Source organism: Gadus morhua, chromosome 22, assembly GCF_902167405.1.
Source record: "Gadus morhua chromosome 22, gadMor3.0, whole genome shotgun sequence".
NCBI lineage: Eukaryota > Metazoa > Chordata > Actinopteri > Gadiformes > Gadidae > Gadus > Gadus morhua.
Window position 1 is genome coordinate 21,346,152 of NC_044069.1, and position 13,622 is coordinate 21,359,773.

The 13,622-nt window shown below is 45.4% G+C and overlaps 2 protein-coding genes across 8 annotated transcripts in view; both read left to right on the top strand.

Moving 5' to 3' along the window:
* Positions 1–323: 323 nt before the first annotated feature.
* Positions 324–7,177, top strand: nkain1 (sodium/potassium transporting ATPase interacting 1). Its single transcript, XM_030346540.1, has 8 exons — positions 324–565; positions 772–1,165; positions 2,438–2,575; positions 2,989–3,069; positions 3,256–3,453; positions 3,778–3,838; positions 4,785–4,866; positions 5,634–7,177. The coding sequence occupies exons 2-8, from the start codon at positions 1,112–1,114 to the stop codon at positions 5,641–5,643; spliced, it is 624 nt and encodes a 207-aa protein (XP_030202400.1). The 5' UTR covers positions 324–565; positions 772–1,111; the 3' UTR covers positions 5,644–7,177.
* A 546-nt stretch (positions 7,178–7,723) lies between these two features.
* The window catches only part of pum1 (pumilio RNA-binding family member 1), a 31,303-nt gene continuing 25,404 nt past the window's right edge, over positions 7,724–13,622 (top strand). For all 7 annotated transcript variants that reach the window (XM_030346504.1, XM_030346507.1, XM_030346506.1 and 4 more), the window contains exon 1: positions 7,724–7,857. The gene's annotated coding sequence lies outside the window, so the exon portion shown is untranslated. The remainder of the gene's footprint in view (positions 7,858–13,622) is intronic.

Below are 13,622 nucleotides of genomic sequence, written 5' to 3' on the forward strand. Positions count from 1 at the left end.
ATGGCTATTTTCAATTCACGTCTTCAACAATCTGACAAAACTGCAAACTTTCACTCATGTAAATAATTAATGCATAAGAACAGCCTCAACCCCCCCGTTTGTATTCCCATTATTGAATGGGACATAAAAAATATGCTTAGGTCGGGACCAACCTGGTGGGGTGCGCATCGTTTGACAATATTAATAACAATAGTAATTGTCTATAAACGTCCACGACGCCTGATTCTCGTCTTTGAACCTGGCTTCTTTTGTCTCCCAAAAATGCCTGGCGGTGATGCCGGGCGGCGCACGCACGATGGAGATATTACAAGGAGCTGCAGATTCAAGGCAGCTCCTCCGGGGGGTGGGAGAGCCCCCCCACCCCCTCTGTTCGCCTCCAGCTCCTCCTGCGCCCGCCCCGGCACCGATTGTTGACAAAGACACCGCGAGACGGAGTGGAGAAGCGAAATCGGTCCAAAAAAGCGTCCGGTTCAGGGATCGATCCGTTGGACTCGACTTTAATCCGCAGATCGACCACATCTGACCAAAGACGGAATCGGGAATCCTCAGTTGTTTGGGTGAAACCGTGAGTCACAGCGAACTGCTTTGTGTCCGTAGCACATTTTACTTAGCCTAGCAGTACCTCTGTCGGGTCACTTCACTCCTCCCCACCTCCCCCGTGTGATCCGTTATCATATGATGCTCATTTCTCCCTTCAGCCTGGAGCACATTAAGACAGCTTTAGGTCTTTCTTTGTGCCTTTGTGTGTGCTCTTTCCTTGCGGTCCAATAGAAGGTGTGGTCAAGGTGATTCGGTAATCGATGGTGGTCGGACCGCAGACCTCGTCGTAAGAGGGCCCCCCGCTTCTCTCCTGCGTTTCCCTGTGTCTTGTGAAACCCTTGGCCGGCCGCAGCTCCTATTTACCGACCAGGCCAGGCGGCGGTCAAGATGGGTCAATCCGTCTGACTGAAAGTGCCACCAGTTCAGCGCTCCGAGGGAGGAGGAAGCAGGGAGAAGGTGTATTCGACGGGAATGGTGTGAGCTGAGACCGCCAGGCAGTCTGGATCTAACCGGGGACCCGTCTTTCTCGCGGAGCCTTCGCGGCCCCAAGCCCCGTCCTGAACCCTCCAAGATGGGGAAATGTGATGGGAGATGCACCCTCTTGGCTATATGTTCGCTGCAGTTGGTAAGCGTTTGTGTGTGCGCCCGCACATGGTCGCGTGTGCATCTATACGTACAGTTGGTATGTTGTACATACTGTATGTGTCAATATGATTGTGCGTGTACAGTGTGTGTGTGTGTGTGGGTTTCTGTTTCTAGAACACATTGTGTGTGTGTTTGCGGGTACGTTTTGTGTGTGTGTGTTGGATTCTATGTATTTTGAAAGTGCTTTTCAACTCCCCCAATTTGAGGATATAATTAGCCCACTGTTTTACAGACCCTAGCATTGTAATCAGGCCATTTCGGAACAGCCCCTCTTCTAGGCCTTACAGTCACGGCTGAATTCTTTGAGGCGCAGCTGTCAGCGCGCGTGCCACATTATATTCATAAAACAAGAGTATCTGTGTGTGTGATGAAGATGGAAGAAAGAGAGAGACATGCAGAAGACAGCCTTCCATCAGTTTGTGTGTGTGTGTGTGTGTGTGTGTGTGTGTGTGTGTGTGTGTGTGTGTGTGTGTGTGTGTGTGTGTGTGTGTGTGTGTGTGTGTGTGTGTGTGTGTGTGTGTGTGTGTGTTTCCACTAGTATGTTGTTTTGGGGATATGCGCGTGGGTGTGTGTGCGGGTGTGCGGTCTAACCTCGTAAATAAGGAGTATCAAAGGAACGAGGGAGTCTCTGGCTCATCTGGTCTCTATTCCGGAGTTAAACTTAGCCGTTCCACGTGTTTCAGGGGAGGGCTGTCTGCCGCACCAATGAAATGTAATAAGAGTGTAACGAGATACGGCATATTATTATTTCCGTGGTAGTGTGTGTAATGTGTACAGGAATAGCTGCTCCTGTGCCGGTGGGCCCAGCAGAGGAGAGGCCATTGTTAGCCAGGGGTGTGTGTGTGTGTGTGTGTGTGTGTGTGTGTGTGTGTGGGGGGGGGGGGCAGCAGAGGGACTCGGCCATAGATTCTCATTAGTTTAGGGGAGATTTTTTTTTGGGGTGGGGGGGGGGGGGGGGGGGGGGGGGTGGTTGCATCTCTCTCTACAGTCACTGGGCTGGCTGGTGCTCCAGGCAGTTACCATGGAAACAACTGCGGCAGACCTGTGTATGTGTGTTCCTGTCCCCTTGCGCGCATGTGTATGTGTGTGTGCGTGCGCGTGCACCGGTGTCTGGTGTTCTAAGTGTAGAACAATGCTGTATATTGGCCTACTTGTAGACATGTGTGCGCCATGTTGTTTTTGTGAATTTTCCTTTGTTTGCCTTTGCTTAAAATGTATTCATGTTTGTGTTCTCCTCCCGCTCTTCTACTAGGTGGCAGCACTCCAGAGGCAAGTGTTTGATTTCCTGGGCTACCAGTGGGCCCCCATCCTGGCCAACTTCCTCCACATCGTGGCCATCATCTTGGGCATGTTCGGCACCGTGCAGTTCCGCTCCAGATACCTCATATTTGTGAGTTCTCTCTCTCTCTCTCTCTCTCTCTCTCTCTCTCTCTCTCTCTCTCTCTCTCTCTCTCTCTCTCTCTCTCTCTCTCTCTCTCATTCAGGCACTCTGGCGCCCGCTCGCCGGGTCTGTCATGCTCACGTCTGTTGATGCCACGCAGAGGATCTTTTCGGGGGCCACTCAAACTAATGTCACGCCGGGCCCCCCGTCAACACGCCCCCCATCCCCCATGTTTAACATATGACAACAGCACTCCCTTTGCTCTCCCGGGGGGCCCCTCCATATTGAGGGCCCACAAAAAAGAGAGAACAATAGGGATTATTAAGGCTGATTCTTATCGCTTGGAGTTGAAATAGGGACACAGAGCAGCCGTCTAAACACACACACGGACCCCCACTGATTTGTCCTCGTGTGTTCGGCAGTATGCGGTGTGGTTGGTGATGTGGGTCGGCTGGAACTCTTTCATCATCTGCTTCTACCTGGAGGTTGGACACCTGTCCCAGGTAAGGCAACTCAGCCTTCTTTTCTGCGTGTTTGTGTTTGAATCACTAATCCTAATCCTTCCAGGCACCAACAACACCAACCTAACCCTCTATGTCTGTGTGTGCGTGGGTCATGCGTGTGTGCGTCATGCATGTGTGTGTGTGGTGTGTGTGTGTGTGTGCACATGTCTCTTTGGCTGGTAACAGGACAGGGACTTTCTGATGACTTTCAACACGTCACTCCATCGCTCTTGGTGGATGGAGCATGGGCCTGGTTGCCTGGTAACGCCGGTGCTCGACTCCCACCTCGCCCCGGACGACCACCATGTCATCACCGTTTCTGGGTGTCTCCTTGACTACCAGTACATCGAGGTGCTGAGCTCGGCACTACAAGTCTTGTTGGCGGTTAGTGATGCACACGCACGCACACGCACGCACGCAAACGCACACGCACACGCACACTTACACACACACGCACTCGCATAGCATATTACCATTGTAATTACCCAAGTATTACAATGGTAATATGGTATGTATGATAGTCAAATGTTCTCCTGACTGAAGTACCATAGTTTTGGTCCTCACTAGTGCAGTATATTATAGTGTTTGTGTACTGAAGGCCATGGTCGTAATTAGGTAAAAAATATAAGAACATCTCAATTCACACACACAGATGTGGTACACACTGATGTGATCAGGAATCAATCCATCTCTCTCCTTCGTCCACAGCTCTTCGGTTTTGTTTACGCCTGTTATGTGAGCAAAGTCTTCCAGGATGACGAAGACAGCTGTAAGTGCTTTTTATTTTCCAAATGTTCTCTTTTTCCCAGCCTCGTTATCTCTGCAGGCGTATGTCTGGTGTAGGGATGGCTGACGGGTAGCAACACTCTGAGTAGCAGCTTTAGTTTTTGTTGCCGTGGCAGCGGTGGCAAGGGAGCTTGGCTTTCTATTGTGTTTCCGATTGGCTGACTCAAGGTGAGAGATAGAGATAGTCTCTGTCTATCTCTCTCTGGAGGATTCCGTCCGTTGTGGCTTGAGAGCTCCACTTGTGGGGAGTGTCAAACACGTATTTTCAGTTAGCTGTCCATCTTTCTGTCTACCTGTCAGTCTACCTGTCAGATGTGCTCGGTGGACCCTTAGTCTGTCCGTCTATCTTTTCTGGTCTCCTGTGGTCTGTCTGTCCCCTTGTCAGTTCGTAGCTCTGCCATTTTTGGGAATATCACGTTGCATGCTGCCTTCCTGGAGACATTATGAAATGACCTGGGATCTCAGACTCCTTGTGACTGGATATTGTGCTGTTATGATGTGCAACTGAAGACATTATATGATAATATGATAAGTTATATAATACATGATCGATTATGCAGGTTGATAGAATGACGGTAGTTGAACCCGGGTTCGATTATGAGATACTGGTAAATGAAATACAATAGAAACTAAAACCAACATATCGTTCAAGGACAACGCTGGAAATCAAGATTCAATTCAGGGCTTTTATTTCTAAGGGATACAACAGTGAAACATCGGTCCTTGTTAGCGAGTGAACAGCTCTATAATGGAGACACATGGCCCAGCAATCAGCCACGTTATTATGGTTCACGACGCAATCGCTTATGCTGAACTCTACAGTGAATACGGCATAATGGATAGTGAGTAATAAAGAGCGTCACATTGACGAACCCAATCCAAAGGAGAGGAAAGTAACACTCTGCCCTGTCCTCTTGTCACTTCCACAGTCGACTTCATTGGTGGCTTTGACTCCTATGGCTACCAGCCCCCACAGAAGTCCTCGCACCTTCAACTCCAGCCACTTTACACGTAGGTATCCCGCATCAGACTGTTTACATATGATGGCTGACTATGGATGGGGCGACAAAAGCTCACGAGGTAGAGCGGGTTGACTTGTAACTGGAAGGTTGCTAGTTTGAGTAGTGTTGAGGTGTCCATGAGCAAGACGCCTTACCCTGACTGCTCCTGACTGCTACCCTGCGTGGTTACGACTCCGCCGTGAATGTGTGAATTAATGGTTGCAAGTCGCTTTGGATAAAAGCGTCTGCAAAATCTCCTAAATGTAAATGTATTATAAATGGATGGCTTGGTGGGTCAACCTGCTAATTCGCCAACTATGTGAACAATATGCCTTGGAGTACCTCAGGTTTGAGTCCAACCTGCCAAACATCCTATGTTACATTTTCTCTTAACTGCCTTGTCCATATAGACACAACAATTAAAAGTGTGTACATACTTTTACTTCATCACATTAGATGGATTTGGTATATACGGTAGATGTGTTAGTAGAACAGTATGTATTTATTTTTCGTTTAAAGTGAAAATAAATCAGTAATTTACATTGTATCTCCCCAGTTTTATTTGCACTTGATAGTCCAAACTTCTGCAACAGCTGAAATTAACTTCAGCTTTTACTAAACGTATCTTATGTATATCTCAGGCTGCATTGTAAAACATTGGTTTAATGTTCTGATTGGTTAACTCCCACTGAACACTCTTGCAGAGATGGAGATGCTGGATTGTATTGAAAGCTGTTAGTACTATGCTGATGATCTGTGTGTCCATCTCTACCACAGGGCTGGTTAGGTGTCAGCAGTGCCCCCTTGAGGCTAAACCGTGACAGTGCCGCTGTGGATGGAAACCTGGTCACCATGACAACACTCTGCTGTGTGTGTCACAATCACACTGAAGAACGGATTTCCCCCCACCCCCTCATCCAGGAGGAGAGAGATGTCTTAGTCTGTGTGTGTGAGAGTGAGAAAGAAAGTAAGAAAGAAAGTGGACTGGAGAGAGTGTGCATGTAAGCCAGAATGTTGTGTGTGTTTGGGCTGTGTGTGTGTGTGTGTGAGAGAGAGAGATTAGGCGACATTAGGTGTGTGAAAGTGAGAGCGAGAGAATGCTAGTGAGAGAGAGACATTTACCCTGAATAGAATGTATAGAGCTCAGGGATGTACCAGCATGCGGGATGACGTGATGAAGGTGACAGGAAGCAAAGAACAGGAAATGGGTGGGCGGAGCTACAGGACACTACTAAGAGGTCACCCAGGAAACACTTCAACAAACTGCCAGCTCTCCACACTCCCGACAGTGTGTGTGTGTGTGTGTGTGTGTGTGTGTGTGTGTGTGTGTGTGTGTGTGTATGTTTTGTGTGTGTGTGTGTGTGTGTGTGTGTGCCTCCACACTAATAGCTTGTCCTCAGTGAATGCACCCTGGACTCTGTCACTTGGTGCCTCTCAAGTGTTTTCCACTTTGGGTGTCACGTAATGATGATGATGATGATTAGGATAATAATAATAATAATAATGAAAGAGGCACCGTTCTTCCATATCGTTGTTTTAGAATGTGATGATGTCATGCTAGAGCAGTCTTAACGAGAAAATGCTCGGTCCCAAAGCCATCAGTTCTACACACTGTCCACTGAATTAAAAGCCCCACCCCCCGCGGGTTAGTCCGGGTAACACTAAACCACTAAACTGTTGAAGAATTTAGCCTATAGGGTTAACGGTACACCAGGAAGCTGTTTGTACGACTCTACAGGTGAATTCAACAATACAGTCACGAGGACAGGCAGGCAAGTATCTCCAAATCAAAAGGTCCTACGCTTATTACTGAAGCACAAAATGATCCGTCCTAGACATGTAATCTGTAAGTTAGATGGCGTTGGGATTTGGCAATAGTGTGTCTGGGAGGGGGGGGGGGTACTGTGCATGTAAATATAACCAGCCAGTAATTGTTTTGTTGGTTTTTATAACTAGAAATGGGAGGGGTCACTTTTAGGGTCAGGGGTCAGGAGGGGGGGAGGGGTTGGAATAGGGGGGGAGGCCAGACACAAACTCAAAAGTTTCTCCATCACACCTGTATGTCTTAGCTTCACTGGTGGCGAGGCCCACCTGCACCACCATCTATTGCCACTAGCAACGACTCCGAAGGCTCTGAAGGATTTCTGTGTGCACCTGTCGTCGAGGTGCACACAGCGTCCCTAAAAGGGGGATGTAAATTTGTTGCTGCTGATAGGAGATACGAACATACAAACGGTGGTCTACATAGAGAGGGTGTGGGGTCCATTTTGAGTGTTGAGAGGTTCAAGGTAATAAAAAAAAAAATCACTTTCTAAATTAAACCTGACTTCTGTTGTGATTTTTGATTCATCTGCATACATTTGAAAACATTTTCCTTCATTCATTAATCTAACGTCGGTTGTGAAATGCTACAAAAATCTATCCAAAACCAAAAATAGATGAGGAAAAAACATCCTACATCTTTAAAGGTAGGCCTTCTGGTTGTCATGCTTAGTTTTTTAGATCTGAAATCACAAGTTCAGTCCAAGCCTATTTTGCATTGGATCCTATTAGCCCAGAGGTTTGTTCATTGCCTACTTGTACTTTTCACACTGATAAGCGGCATGCCCAGCACACGTTTTACCGTCCCCTGATATATTATAGCTCAGTGTGTCTATTTTCCAGCATCAACGCCCACCCATTTTCAATTGTCTACCGGCAATGACGCAAGTAATAACAATAATGTCATCTCGCTGTTTACAAAAGGGAACCGAGTGTTAAATGATAATTAAAAAAGGTGTCAACACAAAGCGTAATAACTACATACTTGCACCCTTAACAAAGGGTCTATCGCGACGACCCTCCCCTCCTAGTTGGCGCAATGAACCGCACGCTCGCTCATACTTTCCCATCATGCAGTGCTCTTGCCTGCTCCTATCGAGCCGCCATGTTGTCGGAGTGAATGCCTGGGAGTCAGAAAGAAACTGGGGCTGAAATCCGTGACCATCCACCCCCTCCGCCTGTAAGTATCGTCTCACGCAGTTTACAAGTACCTGTACCATGCCCTATCCTCACATAGGTCCCGGTATTGTCCAAATCGCGCCCGGACGGAGCTAAATGGATGTGTTTTGGGGCTGTGCGCCGTCTCCCTCCTCCTAGCTCTTCCTCCCGTTGTGTCGGTCTTCCGCTCTAGACAGCCCAGGCCTTTGTTAGCATCCGCGTCATGGGTACCTGTAGAACTGAGCCCCCGGGACACACCGGGCGACTCACTGGCGTTTTAAAATAACGATCAAGTGTTGCAAGGTGGCCATTGTGCACCACTGGACACCATGTCGTCCCACTGTCGGTCCCCCTTCCGACCGGGATGAGTTAATGTCAAGAGGCCATGCATTGTTGCTAGACTTGGGCAGTGAACCCACCATAACAGCTCTCAGGCAAACGTCAACCGGGTGCCAACCATTGCCCCAAAGCCTGCCTTTCATCCACAATCGGTTATTTAATCGTCCTAACGGTGTCACCTTAGGAGAGAGCTGGCTCCGGGGAGCGATAGTTTGGTGTTGTCTACGGTACAAGACGTCCGACGTCTTGCTAGCTAGTAGTTCTCTGCCACAACATCACACCCCTGGTCTGTAGCCGGCATGCGGTGGATTGCTCCCAGTACTGATTAATGATTAAGCCACTTAGATGGACATCCCATCTGACATTTCCGGGTGTCGGACCATAACAAGCGGCTGTGCGCAAAGGTTTGGGGGGGCGGGGGGGTCACTGTCGGAATTTGGGGAGTTACTTTCCTTCTTGTGTTTAGAGCGACAAGAACATTATCGCCTAGTATTACCTCGATTCAAAGCAACAACAACGAGGAAGTGGTTCAAACGCCGTTTGTTATGGACGGGTATAGACTAACCGGCCATTTTTAGGCGTATCTTATCATTTGGACGTATGGCTGTTGGTATCCCACTCTTAAGTGTGTGAAGGGGGCGTGCGCTTCTCTATGTTGCACAGTGATTGCAGCAGGCTGATAATGCGTTTTACGTTGCCTGGATAACTCTGCAAGGTTTGTTCTCTGTACATAGCTTAATGTCCCAAAACTTGGTATAGTATAGCACTTCAGATTTTTAATATGGTCCCAAATTTGAGTTATTACAGATGTCAGATCAACTATTGGATTTCTGATTACCAGACTTGTGTGATCCGTATTCTCTATGGGTACGAAGATAAGTCAATCCACCCCCAAATTCAATGGGGTCTCAATTGACACACTGTAACTAGGTAGGCCACTAGTACCACCTGATATTCTGGGCTAATTCCCTGAATCTGAAGTATTTCAGAGAATTATTGTTATAGGCGTAAGACATTCTATAGAATGCCATGCAATCACTATTTTAACTGAATAATACATGGCATATCACCTATACTGTGTGCTTTAGATGTGCAAATATTGGTTGACTAGGATTTCAATACTTTTTGCACTCTGTGTTCAGAATGTAGTTTACGCTATTGCGTGTTTAGTGCAGGACTAACAAGGAAAAAGTGTCGTTCTGTGTCAAGTCACTATAGTCACAGTAAATGGTGAAAAGGTTGTTTTGAAAAGCCAAAGAAGTGTGATGGTTATACACAAAATATGCGTTCTTATTGGAAAAGTTGTAGGTAGGACCTGACCCTCAGAAGGCTAACATTCCATGGCCACCTCCAGGACCTGCGTTCCACTGGCCTTTTTTATTTTTTTCCACTAGACATCTTCCCATAGAGACAAAGTATTGAGTTGTACTATTTATTGCCTAGGCTCAAGTTGAACAATTGCTCATACTTGCAACTATGTTTTATAATTTACTAGTGTGCAATCACCTTATGACCACCTTATGACCACCACCTTATGACCATCACCTTATGATATGTATGATATTGTTGGCAGAACTCAAGCAAGGAGTCTTAGTTTTAGTTCAAAATAAATGTCAGTTATTGTTATATTGGTATTTTCATGATATATATATTTTTTTCTAACTTTGTAACTGGGAACAGTTTGTTAGGCTACACTATAAGGATAAGGATATAAAAACGATGCATTAAATGAGCCCATATCGTCAGCTAGCTCCAAATTATTTCCGCTGTCCTACTTCCCATTTGCTAATGATCAAAGACGAGATCGTGAATGTGATTCTGATTATTTATTTTTGATCAGAACAGGAGCCGTGACAAGGGTGGTTGTGACTTAAAAACTCAAACGACTCTCAGCACACAGATGAGAAAACAAGCCTGTCTTCCAAGATCAGTGCCAGTCAACTGCCAGTCCTACCCGAAAGCCTGTTAATCCATCGATTTCTATACACAAGTAGTGATTTCCTCAATGCTTAAACAAGTATTGATGTTTTTTCCAAACAATGTGAGCTGATGTACAATTGTGCCTGTGTCTTACAATTGTTTGGAATGGCAGGATATTGGGTACTCTTCCAATTAGGTAAAGTGCTAGCCTCCCCTTCAGAAGCTCAGCCTGGCTTTTCAACAATCTCCTGTGTTCATGATTAGTGAAGTCGAAAAACGTTCAACTAGTTTCAACTTTTGATACCATAAAAATGTGGAGGACTTTAATAGACTGGCCGCCCTTTGTTTAAAAGTTATCCATTAACCAAGCAGCCGTTGGAAGCCTATGGCTGAGTTAGACGTTTGGAAAATCGATCTGGCCTTCCGCTTGTTAGGAACTTTTTCGGGTGTATATAGGTGAGACAATTTTTCCTTATGGTTTAATTGTTCAGCTCAAATGGTTTGTGTAAAGCTTATTTTTCATTTGTATTGTATCGCCTAGTGAACAGTTGGTTGTTTTTTTTTGCTTCCTACTTTTGGTTCTATTTCAGGACACTATAGAAGAAAATGTCATCACTTTATGAACTTTTAGGAAAAGTAACTTGATAAGTTTAACAATACAGTTGCATCGCTTTGGCACCCAACTGCCAACTGTAAGCAAGGAGACAACAGGAATTATATCTTGTTGATTGTTTGTTGGTATGGTATAACAGCAACATAAGCAGGGCCATTCCTTAATGTTTTTTATGATGTACTTTGCGGCTCGATTACATTTTTTAATTAGCATTAATACTTTCCTACAGTTTGTGAAATTGCTGGACCGAAAAACTGGGAGAGAGGAACTGGGGACAAATCTGCAGTGTTTTAGGCCCCGTCTACACGGGCGAAAATGATCTTTTCCCCTCTGTTAGTGTTTTCCTTTGATGCGTTTCAGGAATATCTCTGTAAAGACAGACTAAATGCGAAAACGCATCGAGCTGTAGAAACGCTGTAGTACATGTTGAAGGCGCTGGTTCTCCACAAAAAAGTGGAGTGCATCCAGCCTGCGTGCATCCAGCCGGCGCGCTGTATGCAAACATTCAGTCGAGGAGGATATAACAAAAAACTTTTTAGATTGAGCAGAAATACTTTTTAATGTAGTTACTAGTAATCCAATTTACCAAGGGGCTGTATTTAAAGCTACAAAAATAAAATAAATCAACGCAACTCTGACATCGCCCAGCTGGTGGGGGGCGATGACGTCATTGTTTGCGTTTCAGGCGTCCACACGAATCCTAACACGAAAACGCGTAGGTCCGTTTTTAATTTATCCACCCTAGGATCTGGTTTCAGGAAAGTGCGTTTTCGCACACCGAAAGCGCCGGATCCGTCTCGATGGTCGGCCCAAATGCAAAAGACTTATGCCTTTTCACCCGAAAACCGGTTCAGTGTGGACGGGGCCTTAGGCTATAGTGTTTGAAAGCCCCTTGGACGGGGATTCAAAGACTATTTATAAAAAAAAATTGTTTTGTATGGATATTTCTGGGAAGGAAGGGGTGTTATATGACAAATGGTAACTTTGTGATCTTTCTTTTAGGAACGTTGTTGTGTATGAGGTGAAATGCGCCCCACAACGCCATGTTATTCCAGGAAGCTTAACCCTCACTCGGACGCGGACATCAAAATGAATCGCTGCTCATAGGGAGCTCAACACACACCGTAGCGTGTAGTTGTCTGGGAATCCTTACTCTCTCGCCCACGCTATGATCAAAGTCAACTGCAGAATGAGCTCCAGACATCCGCACATCACACACACCGTGGCGTTATGCTAGAAGTCTCAGACAAGCTTAACCCTATCTTGGCTAAACGTCAACACACTCGACACCTCCGGTGTCCCTTGGCCGTGACGTCGAAGGGTAGACTAGCAGGCACTTTCGCATCCCAAAAAGAGCGTTACCTGCGTTTTAAGTAGTGTGGAAGGTTCATGTAGTTTTTGGGAAAACATTGGATTTTACTCCCGTTTTCTCCAATTGTAGGTCTTATTTCATTAACAGTGATACAATTACTATGTTGACGATCATATAAGGTGTATCACTAGTCTATGGGAAACAAAACCAACTCATTCAAGCACCTGTGTCAGAGACAGGCGATGGCAGGGCAGGTGTGTTTTTGCACAGAGCGATGGCAGATGCCAGCCAAAGCCACAGTGCTTGCAAAATAGCAAATGCTGTAAACGATTGACCATATATTTTTGTATTTTTAGTTTGTTGAATTAATCAAGCTAAACTTCAGATCAAATTAAATTTATATAATCTTTGTTAAAGTAGCTTTAATTTTTGGGCCAAATTGCCCAGCCCTAGCTGCTAGGGGTGCAACGGATCACAAAACTCAGGGTTCGGATCGTGTCACGGTTTTTGAGTCACGGGTCGGATCATTTTCGGATCAACAACAACAATAAAGTTAACAAGACAAATGTGACTTTAAATAAAATCTTCAAATGTGTAAAAACATAATAAGGTGAAACATTAGGTAATAATCCTGCTTCCTTTAAGCATAGTCAATATTTAAAAAAAATGCAATCCGAGGCATTATTCCTTCTTCTTTTTAACATGGATAGTAAATAATCCCTAACCCTAGATTTACAATTCAGGATGTCTGCATTGCCTGGGGAGAGTTTAGAGTCTATACCCTCCCAAGGCAATGCAGACATCCTCATCTTTTTTTTTTTTCATCAAGTATGGTAGCGAAATACAGTTTCTGTCGTGTTTTATTTGGCATTTTGTAAATCCATTGATTTCGGTTGGAAGACTCATTGCTCATTGCAAGGGAGGTTGGTTGTATTCTTTTCACTCGGTTCTAGCCCTACTGTTGATACGGAGAACCGAGCGAAAAGACTACAACCAAACATAAACATGTCCGGTTCCGGTTCCCGTTTCAATGGGATTTACGGAACGCCAAATAAAACACAACAGAAACTGTATTTCGCTACGATACTTGATGATGTTAATACCGGAATTGTCCTTTAAATATGCGCTGATCACGTGAACGCACAATTATTATTTTTTTTTATCAGCCGATCCGCGGATTACTTGCGTCCCGAACCGTGAGGGTTGATCCGTACGGATCACGGGAAACCTGTGAACCGTTGCACCACTACTAGCTGCATTGGCATGTCAAAATTTGGACAAATTGCTTTAATCGCCTATTCGGCAAGTGTTCAGCCTGGTATTACATCTGCAAGTAAGTGCTGTTTAAAGTCATTTATCTGTTGAACTTCTGATACAACCCTTTAGAACCCTAATTTTAGCTGATATTATCTGTTGACCACAGTCTGGTTCTGCGGTCGACAGTTGTCACTTTCACATCTTTAGTGTGTGGTCAAATGAGTGAGAGATGTATACCGCCTTATAGTTGAATCCATCGTTTAAGTTTTAGAATATCTTTATACCGGTCAGAGTGGAAAAAAATACTGGCCAAGCAATTGTTTGAGACTGTAAACCATTATTTTAA

What these genes read in the sequence shown, in the direction of transcription:
- nkain1 (XM_030346540.1), top strand. Translation starts at nt 1,112, where the DNA reads ATGGGGAAATGTGATGGGAGATGCACCCTCTTGGCTATATGTTCGCTG. An exon ending in CTATATGTTCGCTGCAGTTG is followed by an intron (nt 1,166 to 2,437) that starts GTAAGCGTTTGT and finishes CTCTTCTACTAG; the next exon opens with GTGGCAGCACTCCAGAGGCA. An exon ending in CACTACAAGTCTTGTTGGCG is followed by an intron (nt 3,454 to 3,777) that starts GTTAGTGATGCA and finishes CTTCGTCCACAG; the next exon opens with CTCTTCGGTTTTGTTTACGC.